The 25,055-nt window shown below is 38.5% G+C and overlaps 1 protein-coding gene across 1 annotated transcript in view; it reads left to right on the top strand.

Annotated features, from left to right (window-relative positions):
* Nucleotides 1-1,424: 1,424 nt before the first annotated feature.
* MGA (MAX dimerization protein MGA) overlaps nucleotides 1,425-25,055 on the top strand; it is a 62,381-nt gene continuing 38,750 nt past the window's right edge. The window contains exons 1-9 of the mRNA XM_070939946.1: nucleotides 1,425-2,512; nucleotides 5,101-6,043; nucleotides 6,242-6,341; nucleotides 6,829-6,921; nucleotides 8,289-8,420; nucleotides 9,361-9,459; nucleotides 10,262-10,914; nucleotides 12,038-12,374; nucleotides 16,954-17,198. Of these exons, the coding sequence (XP_070796047.1) occupies nucleotides 1,425-2,512; nucleotides 5,101-6,043; nucleotides 6,242-6,341; nucleotides 6,829-6,921; nucleotides 8,289-8,420; nucleotides 9,361-9,459; nucleotides 10,262-10,914; nucleotides 12,038-12,374; nucleotides 16,954-17,198 (3,690 nt within the window). The remainder of the gene's footprint in view (nucleotides 2,513-5,100; nucleotides 6,044-6,241; nucleotides 6,342-6,828; nucleotides 6,922-8,288; nucleotides 8,421-9,360; nucleotides 9,460-10,261; nucleotides 10,915-12,037; nucleotides 12,375-16,953; nucleotides 17,199-25,055) is intronic.

The raw sequence follows: 25,055 nt of genomic DNA, 5'->3' as shown, positions 1-25,055 counted from the left end.
TTAGTCCTGCTTTTCATTCAAATTATTTGATCAGAGAATCATGATTAAAGAAACTAAAAAAAGATAAAAAGACAAAATGTATATAATAAAAATATTAGAATTTAAAAACCTAGCGTAGAAAATATCTTAATTTATGTTCTAAATTAGTTAAAGTACAAAGAATAATAATAATGTGCTAATTGGACTTGTCAGAAGTTAATGCAAAATCAGGATATTTATTCATATTTTTTAAAAATAAGCCACAATGATTTAGTTTATAAAAATTAATTGATCTTGATTTCTTTCTATTAAAAAGATAATCAGATGTTTGACATACTTATCTTTTGTTTTCTTTTGACAGCTACATGAATTGACTAATGTTTTCACATACAATAGCTTCTGGGAAAAGAAGATGACTGTAAAGCAGGTTCAACAGTACAAACGTCTAAACAACAGAAAATATAAAACAGTGGTTTAGTTTGCAAAATTTCAGGTTGGTTATTGGGCATCTTTTTACGTGGTACTATCTTTAAATTTAGACCTGTTGTATATAGGAACTCTTACGTCTTCTCCAATATTTTGTTTTTGAACTGAATCCATGTATGGGTTGAGAACCAATGCCAGAACAATTAGAGGTTGTTCCAGTGGTTCTGTCTCACAGGTAGTTCATGCTTAATGACCATGTTCAGCTACTATTCAAAGTTACAGTCTGAACAAATGGTACTTATGTCTGGTTCCCTATGTTATAGACATTACAGTGTCCCTGCTGTCATTAAAATTTAAGTGCTTGGGCATTTACAACTCAGAGTGCACTTCATTCCACTCATTTCAACCTTGAGCTACAAATACTCTCCTATCTTGGTATTTTCAGGTTATAGTATCAGTAAGACTAATTGCACAGTTTTATTTACTCTGCTGCCTTTTACTGCTCGTTCTATATAATGCCTTGAAGAGTATCTATATATTGCAATCAGTGAAATATTTGACTTCTGAACTACTAACTAGTGAATATTATCTTGCACTGTGTGCTGGTTTTCTGGTCTCAAGTGGTGGTCTTAATTTTGATGTTAAGCCATAGCTATTGAAAGGACTTCATATTAAAGTATTTTGACTTACTAAGATTGGCAGGAGAATCCTTTTGGAAACATTTGTTCACGGAAGTCAACAAATGGATCGTTTGAGAAAATTATTTCCTTTGCAATTAAGATTATCATGATGCATTTTTGTAAAGATACAGTATGGTTTATTAAAATTACTAGTGGGAGTTTATCCTCTTAATGTTTTCTTTATCTTTGTGGTTGCAGTTGGCATGCATTTGCAGTAGGGATGAACAAACACATCCCACACACATACTTTAACTATTTTGTATGAAAGTTATTTCATTGATTTTTCTCCCCTGCAGATGATTAAAAATCGATGAAGTTAAATTGCCAGAATTGAGAAATATGGAAAATATTGGGGATATTTCAACTATTCCCATAATGGAGAAACAACCAGTTAGATTAGGAAACCAAAATACTGGGACAATTTCAAACACAACTCCTGCTCTTTATGTTCTTGTGAAGCAGAGCACTGGTAAACCTGATCAAGGAACCTTGCTTTCAAATCAAGATAACAGCAGTCTTCTCAGCAGTGCAGCAAAGCCAGTGAAATCTAAAGCAAAGACATACCTTCCAGCTGATTGCGCTTCAGGGAATATCACTGTTATGTTGGACAACAATAATATGTGGAATGAATTCTATCATCGCAGCACCGAAATGATTTTGACAAAACAAGGGAGACGAATGTTTCCATATTGTCGATACTGGATAACAGGCCTAGAATCCAACCTCAAGTATATCCTAGTCATGGATATTTCTCCTGTTGACAACTTCCGCTATAAGTGGAATGGCCATAGTTGGGAACCCAGTGGAAAGGCAGAACCCCATGTGCTGGGAAGAGTATTTATTCATCCTGAATCACCTTCTACTGGTCATTACTGGATGCATCAACCAGTATCTTTCTACAAATTGAAGCTTACTAATAATACATTGGACCAGGAAGGACATATCATTCTGCATTCTATGCATCGGTATTTACCTCGACTACACCTGGTGCCTGCTGAAAAAGCTACAGAGGTTATCCAGTTGAATGGTCCTGATGTCCGTACTTTCACTTTTCCACAGACAGAATTCTTTGCTGTGACTGCATATCAAAACATCCAAATTACACAACTAAAAATAGACTATAATCCATTTGCTAAAGGATTCAGAGAAGATGGCTTGAGTAGTAGACTTCAGCGTGACGTGAAACAAAATGGTAGCTCAGAGCGTGAAGGTAATAATGTTACAAGTTCTCCTACTAATCACAGGCATCCCCTTGAAGGGAATATTTTGGATCCATCACAGAGAGAACTAGACCCACCACCGAGTGGGATATGTGACCCAGATCTGGAGAAAGAGTCCCTTAGTCCATATCATGAATTCTTACATTTTGCAGAGACAGATACACATGCAGGTGATGATCAAGGATTAAAGGAAGAAGCATCAGAAAGGTAGGGTTGTTTTTTTTACATAAAAATAAATAATTCGTATAAAAATGTTTAAACAACTTATATTCGTCTCCATCACACAGCAGTGACTAGACAATGAATAGAGGGTTAAAGCCATAATTGACACAATGTACAAAAGTAAATAGCTCAAACCAATAATATATGCTTGTCTATAATATATGAGATCTAAAAATCATTCCACTCCTAAACAATAAGAGACAAGAATTAAACAGATCAATCAGCAGGACTCACTTAATCTTCTCGCCTGATTGCCTGATGGTACATCTAGAGGATCAGAGCCATCTGGATTTCTGGATGTGCTGCAATAGTATGGATGTCCTTGTTTCCACGCAATGACACTTCTTGTTGGGGGGACTTGGGGCATGCCAGCCCCATCGATATTGGTGAAGTGAGCAGAGAAAACCACAGAAAGCTGGTCCCTCAAATTATCTGGTCTTGTGCCCTATAGAGCTCTTAAATAATAAACTAGCTCCTGGAAATGCAGTAGAAGCCTGGAGTAGAGATGTTACATCAGCATCCCAAACTGCCCACATTGCTGCATTCTGAACAAGTAGCAGCTTTTGAATATTCTTCAAGGGCAGCTCCATCTAGAAGGCCTTATAGTAATCCAACTAGAAAGTGACCCAGGCATGAGTTATCATGAGTAGAACCTCTTGATCCAGAAATAGGTGCAACTGGCACACAAGGTGAACCTGCAAGAGAGTTGAATCCAGGAGAACCCCCCCCCAAATTGCCCACCAGCTCTCCTTGAAAGAATGCTGCATGTATCCTAAATGTCATAGTGCAAGACTGTCAAACTGGCGGTCTGTGGGCTGGATACGTCACACACAGGCCATGCCCATCCCGGCTCTGGAAATGCAAAAAATGTGATACGTCACGATCTCGCCCACGATGCGATCGAGTTTGACACCTGTGCGATAGTGTAAGAACAAGGTGAGTGGAGTAATATTAGTGAAAGTTAGTAAAATACAGAATGTATACATTTGTGAATTCTAACTACATGTAAAGGGTTTTTAAAATAAATATTAAATACACAATTTCAGCCAAATAGGTATATAAAACTTGGAATATTTGTATTTTGGCTAGTGTTGAAAACTTTTACCTTATTACAATTCCAGCTGAAATGGTATTCAGATTCGATCAGTGCTTGATGTACTACTTTAAACCCAATTTACAAGTTCCAGAATGCATACATTGGTTCCAAATTATAGATTCATTAAAAAATGCAGTTTTAGAGCTGTGTGGGTTCATATATAATGCCTACACAATAGAATTTGATAGTATTAACATATTATTCATTATCTTAATATAGTGCTATTAATACGCTCCAATATAATTAAAAAGTTTGAATGCTACTTTTGATACCTTCTTCTTTTTATCCATTCTAAAAAAATGTTTTAAAAGCAATAAAAACTTGAAAAATCCAATTAAAATAAAATCTGTCAGAATTCATTTATCACAATAATCCGGAGCTAAATAAATTATATGCAACTTTAGGTCAGATTGATACATCAAGTTATATCTTCAATGAATATAAAAATTAGATTCAGAAATGGCCTGTATGTAGTCATATTTTTTATTTCTACTGTTGTTAAAAACTGTTAATATAGAGTACATTTAAAATTAATTTCAATTAAAATAAATGCACTAGACTAGAGGAAAAACAAAGGATCAGTGCTACTCTTACGAATGAAGGTAAAGGATCCTGCAGTACTAGTCTTGTTTTCTAAAGCATTAATAGATTATCTACATACATGGGCGGACTAGCAAAGGTCCTTTGTATAAAAACAACAAATTAAGGGCTGTCAAAAAGAAATATGCAACAAAATGTAGATGGATTATCTTTAGAACATGGATTTCAAGATTAAGTATTATGTTTAACTGGCTTTATGGGAATAAAAATCCTTATTCATAATTCCAACAAATGGTTTGTTGTTATTTATTTTCCACTATCAACTTTTTTTAGTATATTATATTGTGATGTAACATATTTCCAACAGGAATTAGAAAATCAAGTTTTTTTCTCTCCAAATAATTATATTTACTGATAGAGAAGAGATTGTTGACTGTAGCATTGCTTGATAGATTGATGCCCTTGAAAATTAGCTCTTGCTTACAGAATTATTTGCTTACAGAACTTTAACCCTTTTGTAATGCATTAATCCTTCTTTTTCTTTCCTGCTATCCCTTCCTTATCTCCACCTAACTTTCTTCCCTTCCTCTGACTCCATATCCATCCTGAGATTTTGCTGGAAGAAGGAAGAGAATGAATAGCCTGCTTATTTATTTGGCTTAGTCCTCTTGTGGTAGAAAGTGTATTTTCTCTTCACAATTCAAAACTTTTAATTTTTTAAATTTTAACTTTGCTGCAAACAGTGAATTTTTCATCCATGAAGTTGCTGTCGAGTTAACCTTAATGCTAACAATTTGTTGCAATGTGTTAATAAGAGAGTGATGCCTAAAGGGGTGGGTGTTTGAATAAGCCAAGTGTACTTTTCATGTCTGTCCGAAAAAAGGTGAGAGTCTGCTTATTTCTGCAGTTGAGTATTTTCTTTGCTTTCTTTTTTCAGTCCAATATCCAACCCTTGTCAAAAATGGTCACATGTGACACCCCAGCTTACTCAAGAGGGAGGAATCAACGTGTCTGTTAAAGAAGAACCATTAGATAGCTATGAATATGAACCTCTAACTTGCATGGAAGGGGTAAATGTGAAGGAAGAAGAAACCAATAAAATTGCAGAAGAATATTTCAACAGTGATGGCTCCATATTGGAGCAGCAGCTGAAGAAATACAGTGAAATAGAGAAAATGGATATCCACAAGGAACAACAAATAAACCAGTTGGGTGTTGCCAAAGCAAAAATGCTAAAATTGGACAGTGGGAAGATGCCGGTAGTTTATCTAGAACCCTGTACAATCACCAGGAATATGGTGAAAGTCCCTGTTCTTTCACAGGCCTTAATGACAACTTCTAAGAATGAAAGGTCTCCACTGACTCATTCATTAGATTCTTTCTCTGCTCATTTTGAAAATAAAGGTATCTCTAGCTCTTTTGAAGTCAAGGAAACAGAGAAGATTATAGCTGATAAAATGGTATCTGAAAACACAGCACCGCAGATACCTTCAGAAGAAGATGTGCTAGGGAGAAGTACTGAAACATGCAGCAGCTTCAATACAACTGAGAAAGAATCTAGTAGTGATCTCAAGGCCACTGCCACCAGTAGCCCTTCTTTAGCTAAAGTTATCTTCGATGACCAAAATATAAATATGTTGAAGACACATATTTCTGGCAAGAGTACTGTTGGCAATCAAAACGTTGGGATGTCAGGCCCAAAGAAACGAGGAAGACCACGGAAATCAAAGTTATCTGAAGCTGGGAGATCACCTAAATGCATTGCAAAATCTGGTACAACCAATAATGATGTTTCTTTGGGAAGTGGTAGTACCCATTTGGATGTTAACCCTGATCTTGAGGATGTGGATGGAATGCTTTTTGTGTCCTTTGTATCCAAGGTAAATTTATATCCAAAATTTATATTTATTTGGAGTTCTGTATTGTAATTCTTGTCATTTTCAAATGTAGTAGTTTTAAATTATATACCTAAATAATTTTAAGTTAATGTCAGAGTGTAGCTTCCTGTAACTTTGGAATGCCTCCAGTATAATCTCTGCACAAACACTTTGTCAAAGTATGTGTTTTATTGTATGTAGGAAGCACTTGATGTCCACAGTTTTGATAGAGCTGAAGAAAAAGAATTGCAAAATACACTAAACAATTCACTGGCTACATGTAATCCATGCACTGATTCAGGTAACAATAATGGTTAAACTTATTACCTAATATATATCAAGTTACTAGTATTACCAGTTATAGGTTCTGATTATGAACAAAGAACAGGATTAGTATCTTCATTTAGTGGGAGATTGATGTTCATAGTATCAGGGAATCCCATTGAACTCAGTCTGGGAATGAATCTTCCAACAGAGGAGGATTTTCTTCAGCATTACAGTTTGAAAGTCCTGTTCTTTCATCTAATATAATTTGTAGTGTAGACATTTTATAATGTCTACATTGGAAACACAGGTGGCTGTCTTTCTCTCACTCTACTATGAAGAAAGACATTGCAAGAATCTATGAATTCCTGCTAAGCTTGCCAGGCTGAAAAGTACAATGTAGTGGATAAATTAATATTTTGTGGGGCTTTGATTGATAAACTAAGGGTATTTTTTTTCCATACAGTCTTCATTTTTATAGCTAAAATTGCTTGGGAATGTATAAACAAATGTGTTTTTTGCAGATGGTCAAAGAATACAACAGATGGAAAAAGAATTGTTAGAAGATTTAAAATCTTTTAAGTACAAACAAGTAATACATCCAAGTCTTCAAGAAGGTAGGTATAGGTACTGTGAAATACTCCTGATTATTTTTATTGTTTTTATTGTGTAAATTACTCATTTTGTATTTAATGTCATGTATTGGATATGACAACTAGATGGATAAAAATGCAGAGATGCATATAGATTGTCATCATTGTTGTCAGAATAATGAATAATTTGTATCAGATGGAAAATAATTTGGATAGGTTTGAAATTGAATCTTCCTCTACAAAGCATATCAGTTGAATGTTTAAAACCAGTTGACTTAATACAAAAATATTCAGGAACTGTATTCTGTATTTCCACTGTACACTTGTTTTACAGGTAGACCTTGAGTTACAAACATTTGAGCCGTGGTGGTGCAGTGGTTAGAATGCAGTATTGCAGGCTAACTCTGCCCACTGCTAGGAGTTCGATCCTGACCGGCTCAAGGTTGACTCAGCCTTCCATCCTTCCAAGGTCGGTAAAATGAGGACCCAGATTGTTAGGGCAATATGCTGACTCTGTAAACCACTTAGAGAGGGCTGTAAAGCACTGTGAAGCGGTATATAAATCTAGGTGCTATTGCTATTCCTAATTGTTCAGTGAGCATTCAAAGTTATGACGGTGCTGAATGAAGGGACTTATGACTGTATTCAAAGTTTCTGCTGCTGCAGTGCCCCCAAAGTCACATGGTGCTGGAAACTGCATGTTCATTTATCATTTAATCACAAAAAAAGAAAAAAAAATCTGGATATCTCTAGGCAAATTAGAAGAAAGTTGGAAGCTTGAGAGTTTTCCAGTTGGATTCCAGAAGCAGAGGAATAAAACTATGCATGTAGAATAAAATTCTCTTGTCTTTTCTCTTGGCAAAAACAATCCTAAGAAGAAGAATAGGGATAGTATGACAGGGCACTAGGGGCTGTAATTGAATTGGGAAATTGTGAGATTATCTTGTGAAAATGATTTTCTACTTCTGCAAAGTAACTTTAGATCCAAGAAATGCTGACATTGGGAAGGGGAAGATAAAAAGACAAATATAGATTGATGTCGTCTTAATGTAGATTGTGGCTTCAACTTTGTTCATGAAATCAGGTGTTTATAGTGGATTTCTTTTTTTCTTTCCCCTTTTCAGTACTATACTTTTCTCATTAAGTTGAACGCTGATGATAAATTGTATCAACATTTAAATTCGGTATCGATACTGTTTAATGAAGCTATACTTAAGGACAGATAGAGTTCTTCTAATAATTTATATTGGGGAGGAAATCAATTAAAAAGCATTGTTTTTCAGCTTTACACTCTGTAAAATAATGTCCTTGCAAGAGAAAACATAACAATGATCTTGATAGGCATACAAAATTGTTTTAATAATGGTATAAAAATTCCTTGATTCCTTTAGTGGGTTTAAAATTGAACTTTGTGGACCCAACAATGAGCATTGATCTGAAGTATTTGGGTGTGCAGTTGCCATTAAGTTATTCAGAGGAATATGCTTCATGGAAAAATGAAGGAACTGATTCCAATTCTGCTGGTAAGTCAGCATCTTAATTCAAGGATTGCTTAAAATGAGTTTCTGAATCTTTGAAGGAGATTTGCAACAATACACCATCTTTTGTTTTACCATCTATAGATATATTGTTCAGTAAGGTGACTGCTTACACATTGTACAGTACATGATTTGTTTCAGCTGTAGATATTGGATGAATCATAGCCTGGTTCACCCTTATTAGGTCATAAACCATGGCTTATTTTAGCTGCTGGGCTCACATTTGTACCTAAGCTCAAAACAAACCACAGTATGAGATATGTAAGATAGCACAGTCTGCATTTATAATCGGATGCTTGTTTTAAATAGTAAATGACAATATTGTGATATTAAACATCTATAGCATTTGACTTCTATTAAGCTCAGTGATTTAAATGAAAAGATATACTCAATTTGTAACACTGCACTGTATCTCCAATGAAAATAAAAAACCCAGAGTATTTTTTCAGAATTTATATATGTAATTGTCTTATTTATCTATTTAACAAATTTATATAGCTACCCATCTCACAAAACTGGATTGTGAGCAGTATATAATATATAACAACAAACATAATAAAACACTAAGTAAAAACAAGAAAACAAAAAAGATAAAAAAAAGTCAAGCTAGCAGGAGAAACTATTGTAGTATCATGCCAACCACCTTGCCAACGCATCACGAACAGCATCTTACAGTCATCCATTCTAGAGGCAACTAGGATAAGAATAACTGAATAAAGCCTTACTGTCCAGGAAAGGGCACAGTTGGTACAGAACATAAAATTGCACAAAGGAGTTGCAGGTCTAGAAGGACCACACATGTTAAGTACATGGTAATAGCTATGGTATTTGTGTATATTGTAGCATGTTTTTTAACTTGTTTGTCAAGCAAAATGAACTCTCAGTTCTTTTGTTCCCATTTTGCTCAACTCATTTATACTGCCAGATGCTGGACTTCATTTTATTTCAAGGACTGGAAAGACAAATGACATCACAAAAATAAAGGGTTGGCGAGGAAAATTTCACAACTCTTCAAAAAATGAAGGTAAGAGGAAAACTTATGATGCAGAATGTTACTATAAGAAAATGAAATGAGAGAAGGAGTGCATAGAATTTATGGTTTCAAAATGTTCTGTGGCAATAGATCACAGAGGACAGATAATAAAGTATGCATATATATATATATATATATATATATATATATATATATATATATATATATATATATATATATAATATTTTTGAAATAAGTTTATTTTTAGAATTTTGTTAGATAAAAATATTCAAGATCCCCCCCCCCAATTTAACTAAAATTACAGACCAAAAATGCATTGCATTATTAATATCTGGCTCCCATTCTTAGCTGTCTTACTCTTGTTTGAAGCTTCCCAGATACATGATGAGGCAAGGGTAGAAAGGAAAGCTTAATGTATTATAGACCATATAAACACTTGCTTGCCCATCAACAGATCTTTTAGCTGAAAATTCAAACCAAATTCAGTATTAGAAATTGAGTGATTCAACAGCAACTCCAGTTAAGTTTTAGATAAATATTATACATTTTACATCTGGGTTAACAAAATGTACTGTGCTCAAATAATTGTGTCACAAAAATGTGATTCACTCTGCTAAGATAATATTTGTGCCCCAACAAATTGCAGCACAAATACGTTGCTAGTGATTTGGAAACTGCATAGTGTACTTTAGTAAAATTCCTGTAGTTTTTAACATTTCTAAGCTTAGCTAAGTAGTCTGAAATACAGTTAATGGAATTTGTGCAAGCATGTTGCAGCTTGAGATTTGAAGTAGTCTTAATCTAAAAAGTATTTATTATTATTATTATTCAGGAATCATTTTAGAAGGCTTGTTGAAGAATCGATCTGCCTTCTGCAGTGACAAACTTGATGAATACTTAGAAAATGAAGGAAAGTTGATGGAAACAAGCATTGGATTTTCTCCTAGCACATCTAGTTCTCCTGTAGTTTATCAGCTTCCAACTAAAAGCACCAGCTACGTGCGGACATTAGATAGTGTTCTAAAAAAACAATCCACTGCTTCTAATTTTAGTTGTTATACTTCCAAACCTCTGGGCTTAACTTCTATTTCTAAAAAGAAAAAGGAGAAAATGAAGAATAAAAAGCAAGCAATCTCAAAAGGCAAAGAAAAATCTCCCCCAAAAGGCACAATAGGTTTTTCTGTTGGAAAAAAACACAAATACAAACTAATCTTAGAGGAGAAAGTTTCTAAATCTCAGGCAATTGATCAGACAGTTACTGAAAAAGATGCTTTGATGATGTCGGGCACAGAGGAAAATTTGCAGAGCAAACACATTACTGTGCGTCAGGTGCAGCAGCAACAGAGCAGTCGCTTGTCAACTTTATCCAAGACTCAGTTGAAACTGCTGGATCTAGAAGATTGCGCACTGTGGGATGGCAAACCACGGACATATATTACAGAGGAAAGAGCTGAACTATCTTTGACAATATTGCTGACTGCTCAGGTAAGTTTAAAGGATGAAAATATAAATTTTGTCTAATCTGAATAATTTTGTAAGTGATTTCTACAATAATTACCTTGCACTACAAAACAGAACATGATTCATGGTTTTGATTTTAAGAATCAAAAAGCATAATGTCATTTTTCATCATTCAGCTTTCTGAGCAGAAGATTTTATATTTAGCATTAGAGAAAATATTCCTATTGAGATTTCCCCTTTCCCTGGAACAGGACAGATAGCTTCATAGAATACTTAAGAGTTCCAAGAAAGCTGATGGGTATCTAAATCCATTACACTGGTAAAGGCAATCATATGTCAATGATTAAAATCTACAGTTGTTTAATTACCTTGATTTTCTGTTCCATTTGTCTTGTCAGACTCTAGTCTTGCATTATGTTGAAAAGTATTGAAGGTTAACATAGTAGCAGCTCTGGGATTATTTAGATTTTATTAAAATGTACAGATATCCTCGGTTTACGATTACAATTGAGGCCAAAGTTTCTGTTGCTAAGCAAGGCAGTTAAGTAAATCATGTCATTAGGCCCATCCGGCTTCACCTGTTGACTTTGCTTGTGAGAAGCCAGCTAGAAAGGTTGCAGATGGCAGTCATGTAAGCCCAGGATGCTGCAACCATCAAAAATACATACCGGTTGCCAAGCATCCAAATTTTGATCACATGACTGTGGGGATGCTGCATCAGTTGTAAATGTGAGGACCAGTTGTAAGTCACTTTTTTCAGTGCCAGTGTAAATTTGAAAATCACTAAATAGATGTTTGTAAGTCATGGACTACCTGTATAGGTTGTTTTTTGATCTAGAAAAAAATCAAGAAAAATGTGCAGCTTTTGAGATAGCATACACATTCCCCTTGGTTATATTATTCCTATAATTTTGAAATGTAAATAAGCTGATTTTAGTATTAATAGTAGATATTTAGTCTGTTGAAGTAAATATGTCAGTGTTATATTGCTATTTTTCTGCAATAGATTAAACCACAACTGCTAGCCTGCTATATAGAATTCTTTGTCAATGATTCTGTAAGCTATACTATGACATTTGCTTTTCATTTTTGGCTTGGCAAATATTTATCAGACTATATAACAAAGGTATATATTAACACTTTTCAGGCTTCACTCAAAAACAAACCTATTCACAAAATAATTAAAAAGAAAGCACCACCATGCAACAATGATTTTTGTCGGCTTGGGTGTATCTGTTCTAGTTTAGCTGTTGAAAAACGTCAGCCAACACACTGCCGCAAACCAGATTGCATGTTTGGATGTACTTGCCTAAAAAGAAAAGTTGTCTTAGTTAAGCAGAAAAAGATCCAGGAGAAGCCTCTGCATGGGAAGCATAAATTATATCGTGAAAGAAATCAGGAACAACAAACAGATGTAATAGCAAAAGATGAGCAAGAAAAAATGAAACTAAAAGATAAGAAGAAGAAAAAGAAGGTTGAATATAGTAAGTATTGACAAGCTGTTTAGCTTCAGTAGCTATATCCTTTATTTTGTTCAAAAAGATTGTGATATTTCAGCACACATACATATTATGGAATTGATGTAGGGTATAATTTTTAAATGCAGAAGCTTTTCAATTGTAACCATGTTTATAACTCCCTTTTGTAGCTCTGGAATTTCAGTTCAAGAGATGATTTGGCAGTAAATGTAGTGGAAAAGTCAGATGTGATTAGTTTTTTTGTCATAGTAGCTACCTGATGATAGATTTCCAAGAAGAAATTATAATCAAAGTAGAAACAACAATGTGGAACAACATTGGGTTAAATTATCCTTTGTCCTTACCGGTTTGGTTTTCATAGTTTTCATAGATAATGTTATTTCTAGATAAAAAAAATTACATTCTGCAGAAGTTGAATCATTATGGATACTTACAAAAAGCTCAGTGAATTCTGGGTTATGACCAGGCCAATTCAAAGCTATTTTTTCCTATTTTTGTTCTGCTTGTTACTGTTTGTTATAAATGTATTCTTAATTTATATTAACCCTACAAGTGCTGAACAGTTTAGTCAATCTGACAAAAGACTTCCATATCACAGATAGGTGTTGCCACAAGATAGAAATGTCACTGGATGTGCATTTTAAATAGAAAAGGAGCCTTAAGCCATAACTACTTACAAGTTTGTTACAGCAATATCTACTTGCATTTTAGGAGCAGATTGCCTAAAGGCAGATAGTTTAGTTTTGAAGGCCCCAATGCAGTGATCATCTCCCACAAATGGTGGCTTTGAGTTAATCGTCCTTTCCAGGGAGGTGATCTTCAGAGAATCCTACAAGATCTACCCAACAAGAATGCCAGCCTGTCAGCCGGAATCCAAATCAACCATTTGTGACAGAGCACCTGATCTGCCAGGAGTCAACTTAGAAATCAAGGCAGTGTGACAAGGCAGTGTGACAAAGAAGCTGCCATGGCACTGATGGAAAGGGATCACATTCTGATTTTGGAGTGAACATTGTGTTTACAAAAATATATCTGAACAATCATAGAGAGGGGAAAGAGATTAAAATGAATAGAGATATAGTATCTCTCCTGTCTTTGTGGGCAGAAAAACATCTTCTCTCCTAAGTGGTGTTTAGAAGACATTTTCTGTCCTATCAGAGTAGTCATTGCACTCAGTTAATTAAAGATTTGTGAACAATCCTTTTGGTTTACCTTTGGCACAAGGGAGAACAGAACAGGGAGATGACCAGATGATTCTTTCACTTTCATGATGTAAGGAAATAGGGACTGATGCTTTGTGGCTCCTTAGCTGCATACTGTAGGCATTCCCTCTATTCTCAATTCTATCAAGAATGATGCATAAGGTAGCAGAGAAAGCACAAATAATTGTTGCTTCTTTTTGAGCCAGGAGATGTTGGTTCTGAACTCTGTTGGAGATGAACATTGAGCATCTGGCATCTTATAGAGCAGGGGTGTCAAACTGGGTTTCTTTGAGGGCCGGATCAGCATTGTAGTTCTCCATGGGCCAGTGGGGGGGAGACGGGACTGATGCCTCCTGCAGTGCCCAGCCGGCCAAAATGGGTCACAGAGCCGCATATGGTCCCCTTTGCCCCAATTTTGGCCTGAACAGCCTCTTGCAACACTTTATCGGCCAAAAAGGGGCTCAAGGGGGCCATGTGTGGCTCCCCTGCACCTTGTTTTTGCCCTCCATGGCCTCCTGCAGCACTCTGCCAGCCAAAAACGGGCCCACGCAGCCCGTTTTTGGCTGGCAGAGACTTCATGGGCTGGTCCTTGATATTTCCAGGCTGGCTTCTTCGTCAGATTTAAGCACCCCGTCGGCCTTGAGTTTGACACCCCTGTTCTACAGTAACCAAACACTTTTCCCACATTGAAATCCAGGATGATTTCATATTAGCACCTGGAATTCATGGAAGCAGCAGTTCCCAAACTATTAATAGAGACAATCCTGGTGGCTAAGTGACCAAGCTTGATTCACATTTATAAGTTGACACAGAGAGTTTTTCTTTGTTGATGCAGGGAGAAGGTGTTTCCAATAGAAACAGGACTTGCTCAACTCTTAGATTTCCTTCGGGTGGATCTGGACAGCAGAGTGAATGACAACTCATCGTGGAGGCAGGGGACTTCTCCTAGATCTGTATTTTGCAATGAGCACCTGTTCCTTGTGAATCCTTATGCTAAATTAATAATTAATATTGAAGAAATGTTGGAACAGAATGGACAAAATGTAATTGAATGACCAAAATTTAAATATTTTTTAATATTTCAAACTCTTAAATTGAACAATTGAATTGTCCCACAGTGAGTTGTCCTGCGATGAGTTAGCCATTATGAGTTGGCCATGGTGAATTGGCTGCACCAAGTTGTCCCATTCCGGCTTTGGCGAAATAGGTTGACTCTCTTCTTTGTGTCATGCCCTTAGATAGAAGTTCTAACATGATCTTTAGCATCTGTTCTTTCAGTTCAGTTGATAGGAAGCTGCTGTGAGAAAAGGCTATGTTGCCATGCATGAAATGGAAGCTCCCAAGGACCATCATGTGTGCTTTATAAACAATGAGTCATGATTTAATTTTTTTTATTGGTAGAGGAATTTCTCTAATTGAATCTTAATGCCAAAAGAGGAATTTTTTTATCGTGATGACTGTGCTGACCTGTGCTGGTCCTCGCTTAATGAGACTGCTCATTCAGTGACCATTCAGATTTGCAATAGCACTGCCTTCATTCATTCATTCATTCATTCCATAGCTGTCCACCTTAATCAAGGGATTCTGGATGGTGAACAGTTACAATGTTGTAGAGTCATATGGTCTCCGATTGCAATTTTCATTGCCGATTTTCCAGAGGGAAAGTCAGTGGGGAAACTGTTTAACGATAGCATGGAATTTGCTTAATGAAAGTGCTGGAACTGCGGTCACTAAGCAGTTCGGTCATGTGATGTCATGCTTTATGACCATGTCACCCAATGATGGAAATTTTGGTCCCCATTGCCATCATTATTTGAAAATTATCTGTACTGTGCCGCATTACAATGGTAAACTGGGAAAAGCTGATTTATGTACAGGTAGTCCTCAACTTACAATCATTCATTTAATGATTGTTCAAAGTTACAGTGGCATTGAAAAAAGTGACTTATGACCAGTTCTCATGCTTATGACTGTTGGAGCATCCCCATAGTCACATGATCAAGCTTTGGTGCTTAGCAACTGACATGTATTTACAACAGTTGTAGCATCCCAAGGCCATGGGAAGGTCATTTGCAGCCTTTCTTGGGAGCTTCTGACAAGAAAAGTCAATGCGGATAGCCTGATTCACTTAATGACCACATGATTCATTTAATAACTTAGTGATTTGCTTAACAACCATGGCAAAAAGGTCATAAAATGAAACATGACTCACTTAACAACTACCTTGCTTAGCAAATACATTTTGGGCTCAATTGTGGTCGTAAGTCAAGGACTACCTGTAATGAAGAACAAAGACAAGTATAACAGCAACTGAGAGATTTTTTTTTTGATAAATTGATTAAAGTTAGTTGCCAGATTACTCAGATTCCTTAATGCATTGTAAACCGCCCTGAGTCTCCGGAGAGGGGCAGCATATAAATCATTTTTTTTAAAAAAAAAAAGGGGAACTTGCCATCATAATTGTCATTCCACAGGAATATTTGGGTGGACCATATTTTTGAAATTCTTTAATATTGTAAAGCTTGTGCATAATTGGTTCCGTACATGCATATTGCAAAAATAAAAGTTTTAAGAGATTAAATTTGCCACATGATGACAGATGATGGAATATAATCAGTCAATGAAATATCACAAATCTACACTTGGGAGTGGGTGTGGGTGGGTGTGGAAATTGAACAATCAGGCTTTGGCAGGGAAACGTAGAGTTAGTTTTGGGGGGGGCATGCAAATGATATTATTTACATGGATTTCCTTGAACCAGAGAGCATTATCAGTACAGTGGGCTACATAGCAACACCTAAATTTTTAAAACAACAATTTAACAGAGTCTGGAATCACATTACAATTTAGCTGTTCACAAGCCATCCAAGACGCAATTGCAAAGTTGGCTTTCCCCTTCTTACATAATCAGATAAAGACTTCAAAATTGCCATGCAACTTCTACCTTTTTTCAAAATTGGGGAAAAAAAATCTTCGTAGGCATCTGATTCAAATGAAATGGAAAAAAAATGTGAGGATTTGGCTGAAAAGTCAAAGCATGAAGCTTTTTCAGGATGGGTTTAGAAAGCTTGACCTTTATTGGCAGAATTATGTGGTGAATTGATTATGTGGAGGAATAAATTTGGGTAACAGAACTAATTTCAAGGATTATTTTCCTGTTTCCTTTATTAATTTTTCCCTGTTTATAGTTGTGGAGGTGGGCATTACTTTTCATTCAGTCCTTGTACTTGTTCATAAAGACTGCTCAGTATTTCTTTGATTGCTTTAATAAAATTGACTACCACCATAAATAAGTAATTATTTTGCTGAAAAGTCTTATATCTAGGCAGTACTTTGTGGTTATGGAGATTTTTCTTTGAAAAATAACTTTATTTTTTTCTTAGCTATTTGTGATACAGAACCAGAAAAACCTGTTAAAAATTTTCCATTGTGGGTAAAAAAAGATGGAGAGATGGATCCAGAACCAATTTATATCCCAACTCCATCAGATGTTGAGGCAACAAAAACTGCAGTGTCACCTACTCCAGACATCATACCAACTGATGATAAACCTACAGCAACTGAAGTTAATTCAATGGCTAATGGAGTCAAACCATTACGAGTATATACACCTAGGCCCAATCCAGTGGTAAGTAAAAGAAGTAAGGTTTAAGGTTAAACCAGAAATATATCTCATTTTGCCTATAATGCAGAATACTGTTCTCTTTTATGAATATATTGGCAGTTTATATAACTGATTTCAGATCTTTATGAGACTCATTAAATTTCTGACTGCTCCAATAATAATCTATGTAGCTTTTTTTGGGTAATTTATGATTATATAACACTGCTATGTTGCTACATGGTTTCCATCCACTGTTTTGATTAAACATTATTGGTTGGAACTACAGTATTTAATTATTTTTATAGTATTAGTTCACCTGTCTATTTCTTAATTATTGCTCCATCTCCTAAAAGTTACTTTGATATTCTTTTTTATTATTATTATTATTTATTTGATTTGTATGCCGCCCTATCTCCATAGGACTCAGGGCGGCTCACAACAATTAAAATCAAACCAGGTAAAACATGTTAAAATACATATTAAACACATATTAAACATATTAAAATAATCCAAACCCCATCAGTCCAGGCTGGGCAATTTGAACAGCCATGTTTTTAATTTGTGGTGGAAGGTGCGAAGGTCAGGGGCCAACCGGAGCCCCAACAGTACTTTTGCGTGGTACTGAGAGAGATCATGAAGAATACAGATTGCTTTAATTTTTTGCTCGGTTATCTGCGAACGTACATAGATTACCTTTTTTTCCTATTGCAAGTACTGTTGTTTTGTTTTAAGTCTCTCTTGATTTAAAATTTAAAACAAATAGGAAAGAATGAGACACATGCTTTGAGCATGAAATTTTAAGATGGATGGCAAGATAACCATTAAAACACTGGTATAAAAGTTTTCAAAAATTATTCTGTACTAATACAGAATCTAGTGGACTGCATAGATTACCAGTTGAATAAGTCATAGATAAATACTTTTCTCATAAAAATGTTTCATATGTGACAAATGTTGTGTTCAGATCACTTTAATTCTCTAAAATGTATTCACCTACGTTTATAGGACTATCATACCCCCTCAGGTTTCCTAAATGTATACACTCAAATGGGTTTTTTTAAAAAAATGATGCTTAATCCACTCATTGTCAGGCCTCGCTAGGTGGTTCAGTGGCTAAGACACTGAACTTGTCGATCAGAAAAGTTGGTGGTTTGAATCCCTAGTACAGGTGTCCTGCGTGAGCAGGGGGTTGACTAGATTACCTCCAAGGTCCCTTTCAACTCTGTTACTGTTACATAACTCATCGAGCTGAGTTTGTTGGTTTAGAACATTTTTATGATCATACAACTCAAACCTTGAGTATCAGCACATTACAAATTCATTAAATCAAAGTACAAAGGAAAAGTGGCACATACTAGTAAAACAAAGTAAAACAATTAGAAGACGATCAGGACTAAAATATTTTATATCTCATATAATGATTTTGACCCAAGTGCCCCGGGAAAGAACCAGATCTTAACTGCCTTTATGAAGGCCCTTGGGGTCAAAATCGACTAGATATCAGTGATCAGTGAAGAACATACCGAAGGGGAGGGCGGCATTGAGAATACATGCTTCCTGGGTCCTACAAGGTGACACTTTTTCCAGGAAAGGACCCAGAGTGTGTCATCTCTGTTGAGGTATGTGGGATGGGCCAGTATCTTTGGGAGAAGACAATCCTACACATCACCTACTGGTAGTTAGTTTGTATGTTTTGCCACACATGACTTTATAAATAAATTGCATCTGGAAGTGTATAGGAGCCAGTGTAGTTCATAGAATAGAAATGTTATGCATGTAATGAGGCATAAGTACCTGTGCTGCTACATTCTAGGCTAGTAGATTGCCCAGCTGAAATCATTCTACACATATTTTTCTTGCTGGGTGCACTCTACACACATAATAACACATTCCATCTTTTAAACATATGTCTGTTTCCTTCCTATCTGTACCATTACAGTAGCACACATCTCTCCTTCCATCTTTATTTCCTTAGCTTCTTTAGAAATAACATGTGGAAAGGATTGTTTTCCACTTGTTCATAGTATTTTTCCCAGGGTAACTAAGTATGTAACAAACCGCAGCATAATCAAACTGCAAAGTATAATAAACAGAATGCTCACATGCGTAAGCAATTTTTTTGAAAGGGGCATTAAAAGAAAGGGGCATTAAAAGAAAATGGCTGAAATACTATTTATTCATGCTGTATCATGGCTTAGCTTTAGGAAAGTCAGACAGACAGGCAGTCTAATTTCCTTGATTTGGTTGTGTCATCGTCCAGACGTGGGCTGCTTCAGTCGGATCTGCTACTGGCTGCGTCATAGTTTTTTGACCACACCCCTTGCTCCTCCCTTTCATGCTCAGCTTCAACTCAGTCAGCCTGAGAGAAACATCTCCTGCAGATCTAGCTCTCAGCCCAGGTCTGTTCGATTTCAATTAAAATTTGTAAATTTTTTGACCTTTAATTTACTTTATTTTTCCTTTATTTTTAGTTTAAATTTAACTTGTATTTTTTTCAAGGGTACCGGTCAACTAGGCTAGTTATTTCTTTTGCAGCCTACCGGTCTACCCTGTATTGGACCGTCCTGGTCTACCAGGCTTCTATTTGCTCCTTGTGGCGGCCATTTTGGAAGCCCCTTTCGCGTGCTTTTTAAAACTTCTTTTCCTTTGATGGGGCTTTTTTTCGTTGGGGGCTATACCACCAACGAAAATGCAGGGGGCTTAAACCTCTATACCACCAACGTTTTCAAGCGATTTTCTGGGAAAAAGCACAGAATCGCTGAATTCGGCTGCCGCTACTGCCCTCAGCTCCCGGAACCGACAATCAGCTGTAGATGCACCGCGTACCTTGGAAAGCTGAAAATCGCCACTTTGCCACCAACGAGCTCAGAGGAGGTTTTTGCATTGTTCCTGGCCTCCATCCTCCTAATACCACCAACGGAGTTTCCTGCAGAGGAGAGTTGTAAGGTTCCCTTACACTTTCCACGTGGCAAAATTTCCAGCCTTTGATCTTTAAATCGTGGCTGTGAGGGCGCTGAACAGGGACTGTTTCTAGGGCCACCTGGACAGTCACCTCTGGAGCAGCGTACATCCTGCTCATGTGTTGCCTTGCAGCCATCGAGCTTAACGCCAGAGCCATCGCCATCTTGCTTTTTCCTTTCCAGGTGGTGAAAGTGAAACTAAATCTTCTCCAGTCGACATCTTGGTCGCAGTAAGTATACTATTAAGATATACCTTGGGATCGTTCTTCCCAAGGGGAGGGAAATACCATGTCTGCAGGAAAGAAAGCAACTTGCAAATGCAAGCACCTTTCTAAAACAAGAGAAGGATTTGGAAAGGAGACACAAAGCCTTAGAGAAACAAATTAGCAAGGCTGTTGTAAACGTGTCCGGTAAAGAGGCTTCTTCTCCCCCCTCCCCCCCCTCCCTGTTCCTGCAGTTCACCGGGCCTGGTCATCGGAAGGTGAGGGTGGGGTTCTTCTCCAGGAAGAACAAGGCACACTGCAAAGTTCCTTTGCAAGCCAATTGATTACTCCTGCAACTCCTGATTCTGGTGGAAATGTGGCAACAGTTCATTCTGCAAGGAATCTCCCTTGCCAGAACAGACCCCAGAGGACCCCTTTAAAAATCTTCCAGAAGGCCTAAAAATTCTAATTGATCAGGCCATTGCTTCCCGCGTGGCAGATGTCTTTCAAGGTCATCGTTCTGGCTTAGTAATTTCTAAGCATTCTACTCATGTTAGAGCCTTTCCTGCAGTTAGCCTTACTGCCTCTCATTCTCCTGCAGCTTCTAGAGCAAGTGAGATCTTTGCCTTGGAGGAGGAACGCCATTCTGATTTATCAGATGATGGGGGCGTGGTTCAAGATCAACCAGCATTTACAGGTTTATTTCCCCCCAACAAATTCAAATCTCTGTTGCATAAGGCACACATCACTGCTGCTTTGAAAGAAGATGATTATCTCAAAGAAATGCAGGAAGCTCAACAGTGTCATAAACAAGGCCTTTTTTCTGAGCCTACTCCTGAACAGTGTTTTGTTCCAATTCCACAACTGTTCACACATGTTAAAAAACAATGGTCTAGTTCTGCAACCATGTCCTCTGCCCATGGTTCAGATAAGTAATATTATGCTGTAGCACCCAAATTTGTTCAATTATTACAAATTCCCTTAGTAGACAGCTCTGTAGCAGCTCTTTCCTCTACCTCTTCCTATGTGGCAGGGGATATCTCTGAAGGTCTACAACCAGAGGATAAAAAATTAGAATTCCTTTTTAAAAAGAATCATCAAGCTGCAGCATGAGCAATTCAATCGGCTTCCTCGGCCTCATTTTTTAATTGAACCACCATCATCTGGCTTCAACAATTGCAAGCAAGAGTGCTCCCTAGTGAGGTTCGCCTCCATCAAGATATTAAGAAAATCATAGCTGCAACTCAATTCTCAGCTGATGCTACTCTAAATTAGGCCAAGTTTGCATCTAGGGCCCTAGCTTCTACGGTATCAGCCCGCAGGATGCTCTGGCTCCGCCAGTGGCCAGCAGATCTTCGGGCCAAATGGTGTTTGGCGGCAGCTCCCTATTCTGCAGAGAAATTGTTTGGTGAGTCGCTTGATCCTCTCCTTATTGAAACATGTGACAAGCGTAAGGTTCTGCCTTCAACATCTACACGTGTTGACAGAAGGTCCTCTCCTTATTACAGGAGAGCATCCTTTCGTCCCTCTTACCAAGGAAGCCATCCCCAGCAGAGTTTACCTTAGGGATCAAGCCGGTCCTCGGACCATCAATCCTTTCGGGATAGGAGCAAACAATTCCAGCAGTCTAAGCAGTCCTTTCGCGGCTCCGGCTACTGCCAGTCCCACAGCCATAAGTGACTCACCGCCAAGCCCTCCCATTGGAAGCCACCTGGCCCTCTTCGCGGATAGGTGGAAAGCCTTAACCCCAGACCTCTGGGTCCTCTCTGTAGTAACATTTGGCCTTCCCCTGGAATTCCTCCCCATACCTCCGACCCGCTTCATTCAATGTCCACCTTACAACAGAGAGTCCAGACGTCAACTGATGGACCAGGCTGTTCAGCACCACCTGCAAATTCATGCCATAGAGGAGGTTCCCCAAAGTCAATGGAAACAGGGATATTACTCCAATCTGTTCGTGGTTCCGAAGCAGTCGGGGGTGGTGGTGGTGGAGGGCAATTCTGGATTTAAAATCCCTCAACTATTACATAGTGTATCACAGATTCAAAATGTGCTCACTAACCTCTATCCTTCAGGGGCTTTGTCCCAACGACTTTCTACTTTCTATAGACCTCATGGAGGCTTACTTTCACATTCCCATTCTACCAAAGCATTGACAGTATCTCCGCTTCAGCTCTGCTGGAAAACACCTGCAGTACCGAGCTCTTTCCTTCGGACTGGCATCGGCCCTGAGGGTCTTCACGAAGATTCTGGCGATCGTAGCTGCCCACCTGAGGAAAAAAACGGTAAGGTTCCAGGCTTACCTGGACGATATTCTAATTCAGGCTCACTCTCACGACCAAGCCTTACACGATCTGAACCTCACAATTGAGACCTTGAACGATCACGGGTTCTTTGTCAATTACAAAAAGAGCCAGTTAGTATCAGTCAACAGACTTGTCCACCTTGAAGCCATCATCGATACATCTCAGGGTGCAGTCTACCTATCCTTGGACCAGCGATCCAACATAAGAGATATGTTATCTTATATTCACAGAAACCCTTCAGTTCCTTTGGCCACCTTGTCCAAACTCCTTGGCAAGATGGTCTCTTGCATTCAGATTGTTCCCTGGGCACGCCTTCACACCCGGTACTTGCAGTGGTTCCTGCTTCCTTTCCAACGAAAGCATCAGGCTCACACCATGTCCACAGTCAGAGTTCCACTCTCAGTCAGGCGATCGCTACATTGGTGGACATTGCCCTCTCTAGGATGTCTCTTCATGGACCAATCCAGACTCGTCCTCACTACGGACTCCAGCCTCCACGGCTGGGGAGCTCATCTCGACTCACACGTAGCTCAGGGTCGCTGGTCAACATCAGACCTAACCAACCCTATAAATTGGCTAGAACTGAAGGCCATTCGCCTAGCTCTCACACAATTTCAACAGTTTGAACAAAACCATCATGTTCTGGTATTGACAGACAACATTGCTGAAAAACACATGTCAATCGTCAAGGGGGGACTCGCTTGAGACGCCTCATGGAGGAATCCTTTTGTCTAGGTAAGTGGGCCGAGCAACATCTTCTCTCCATTCGAGCGGACCACATAGCGGGGACGGAGAACATTTCCTCAGCAGGACCCAGATAGACAATGCTGAGTGGCAGATCCATCCAGTCATATTCCAAGAGATATGCAGCAGGTTCGAGTTTCCGAACATAGACCTCTTCGCAACAAACCTGAACACTCAACTTCCTCGCTTCTTCTCAAGGTTCCCGGCTCTGGGAGCGGAAGAGGTCAACGCTTTCTGACTCACACGGCCACCCGGTCTTCACTATGCCTTCTCACCACTGCCTCTAATTCGGAAAGTCATCATCGACAGGGTGGAAATAATCCTCGTAGCCCCGCCCTGGCCACGCCACCCGTGGTTTGCGGATCTGGTCAATCTCCATATCACAACCTTGGAAGATTCCATCCGACCAGATCGTCCTGCGACAAGGGGCCTTGATTCATCCGGAACCTCAGTGGCTCCAACTGACTGCTTGGCACTTGAAAGGGTCCTCCTAAAACGGGACATGTATTCAGATAGGGTGATCCACACTTACAAGCCTGTAGACATAGGTCCACAGTTAGGCTTTACAATATCACCTGGCTAGCCTTTTTAAGATGGTGTAGGTCCTGCCAGGTCAACCCTCTTTCAGCCTCACCACCCCAGATCCTTGAATTCCTACAAGATGGCTTCGACCGCGGTCTGGCCCATAGCACTCTTCGAAGGCATGTTATCTACGGTCTTGTCCAATTCCTCTGGACAGCCACTCACTCAGCACCCTGTTATCAAAAAGTTCCTGCGAGGAGCCAGGCTTCCTCAATTCATAGGTATCCCACTTGGGATTTGCCCAAAGTCCTTAACGCATTAACTGAGGCTCCCTTCGAGCCCCTTCACACAGTCCACCTTCGTTTCCTCGCTCTTAAGGTAGCCTTCCTAGTGGCCATAACATCAGCTCGCTGTATATTGGAGCTGGCAGCCCTTTCTGTTAGAGAAGATCTCTGTATCTTTAGACCTGACACTGTTGTCTTGAGATTGGACCGCTCCTTTATCCCTAAAGTTAATTCCCTTTTTCACAGAGCTCAAGAGGTTATTCTCCCTAATTTTTGTCCACGGCCTTCTCATAACCTGGAGTGAAGGTGGCACGCCTTAGATGTGCGGAGGGCTCTAAAAATTTACATTAAAAGAACTGCTCCTTTCAGAAAATCTGAGGCCTTATTTGTCTCCTTTTTACCTAGTTTCCTAGGGTATAAGGTCTCCTCTGCAACAATTGGTCACTGGATAAGAGCTTGCATCGCCTTGGCATATCAGGCTCAGGCAATTCCTGTTCCCAGTCGCATTACTGCTTACTCCACCCGGAGTGCTGCTACATCGGAGGCCTGGACAACTCAGGCTTCCCTTGAGGAGGTCTGCAGGGTGGCCACCTGGTTCACACCCTCGCCATTCATTCGTCATTACAAGTTAGATGTTTTTGCTTCCGCTGAAGCGTCATTTGGCAGGAGGGTTTTACAACAGGTGCACCAAGCAAGGTCTCCCCAGTCCGCCCTTAGGACTGCCAAAACGTTGGTATGTCCCACGTCTGGACGATGACACAACCAAATCAAGGAAATTGGGCATTGGTCTTACCTTGAATGCCGAATTTCTTGAGAGTTGTGTCATCGTCCAGCCTCTGTCTCAGGGCCTGTACAGTTTGTT

The sequence above is a fragment of the Pituophis catenifer genome, unplaced genomic scaffold (assembly GCF_029215685.1).
Source record: "Pituophis catenifer annectens isolate HBS135680 unplaced genomic scaffold, rPitCat1.0.hap2 SCAF_1, whole genome shotgun sequence".
Lineage (NCBI taxonomy): Eukaryota > Metazoa > Chordata > Lepidosauria > Squamata > Colubridae > Pituophis > Pituophis catenifer.
This window is presented reverse-complemented; position numbering and strand designations above follow the sequence as displayed.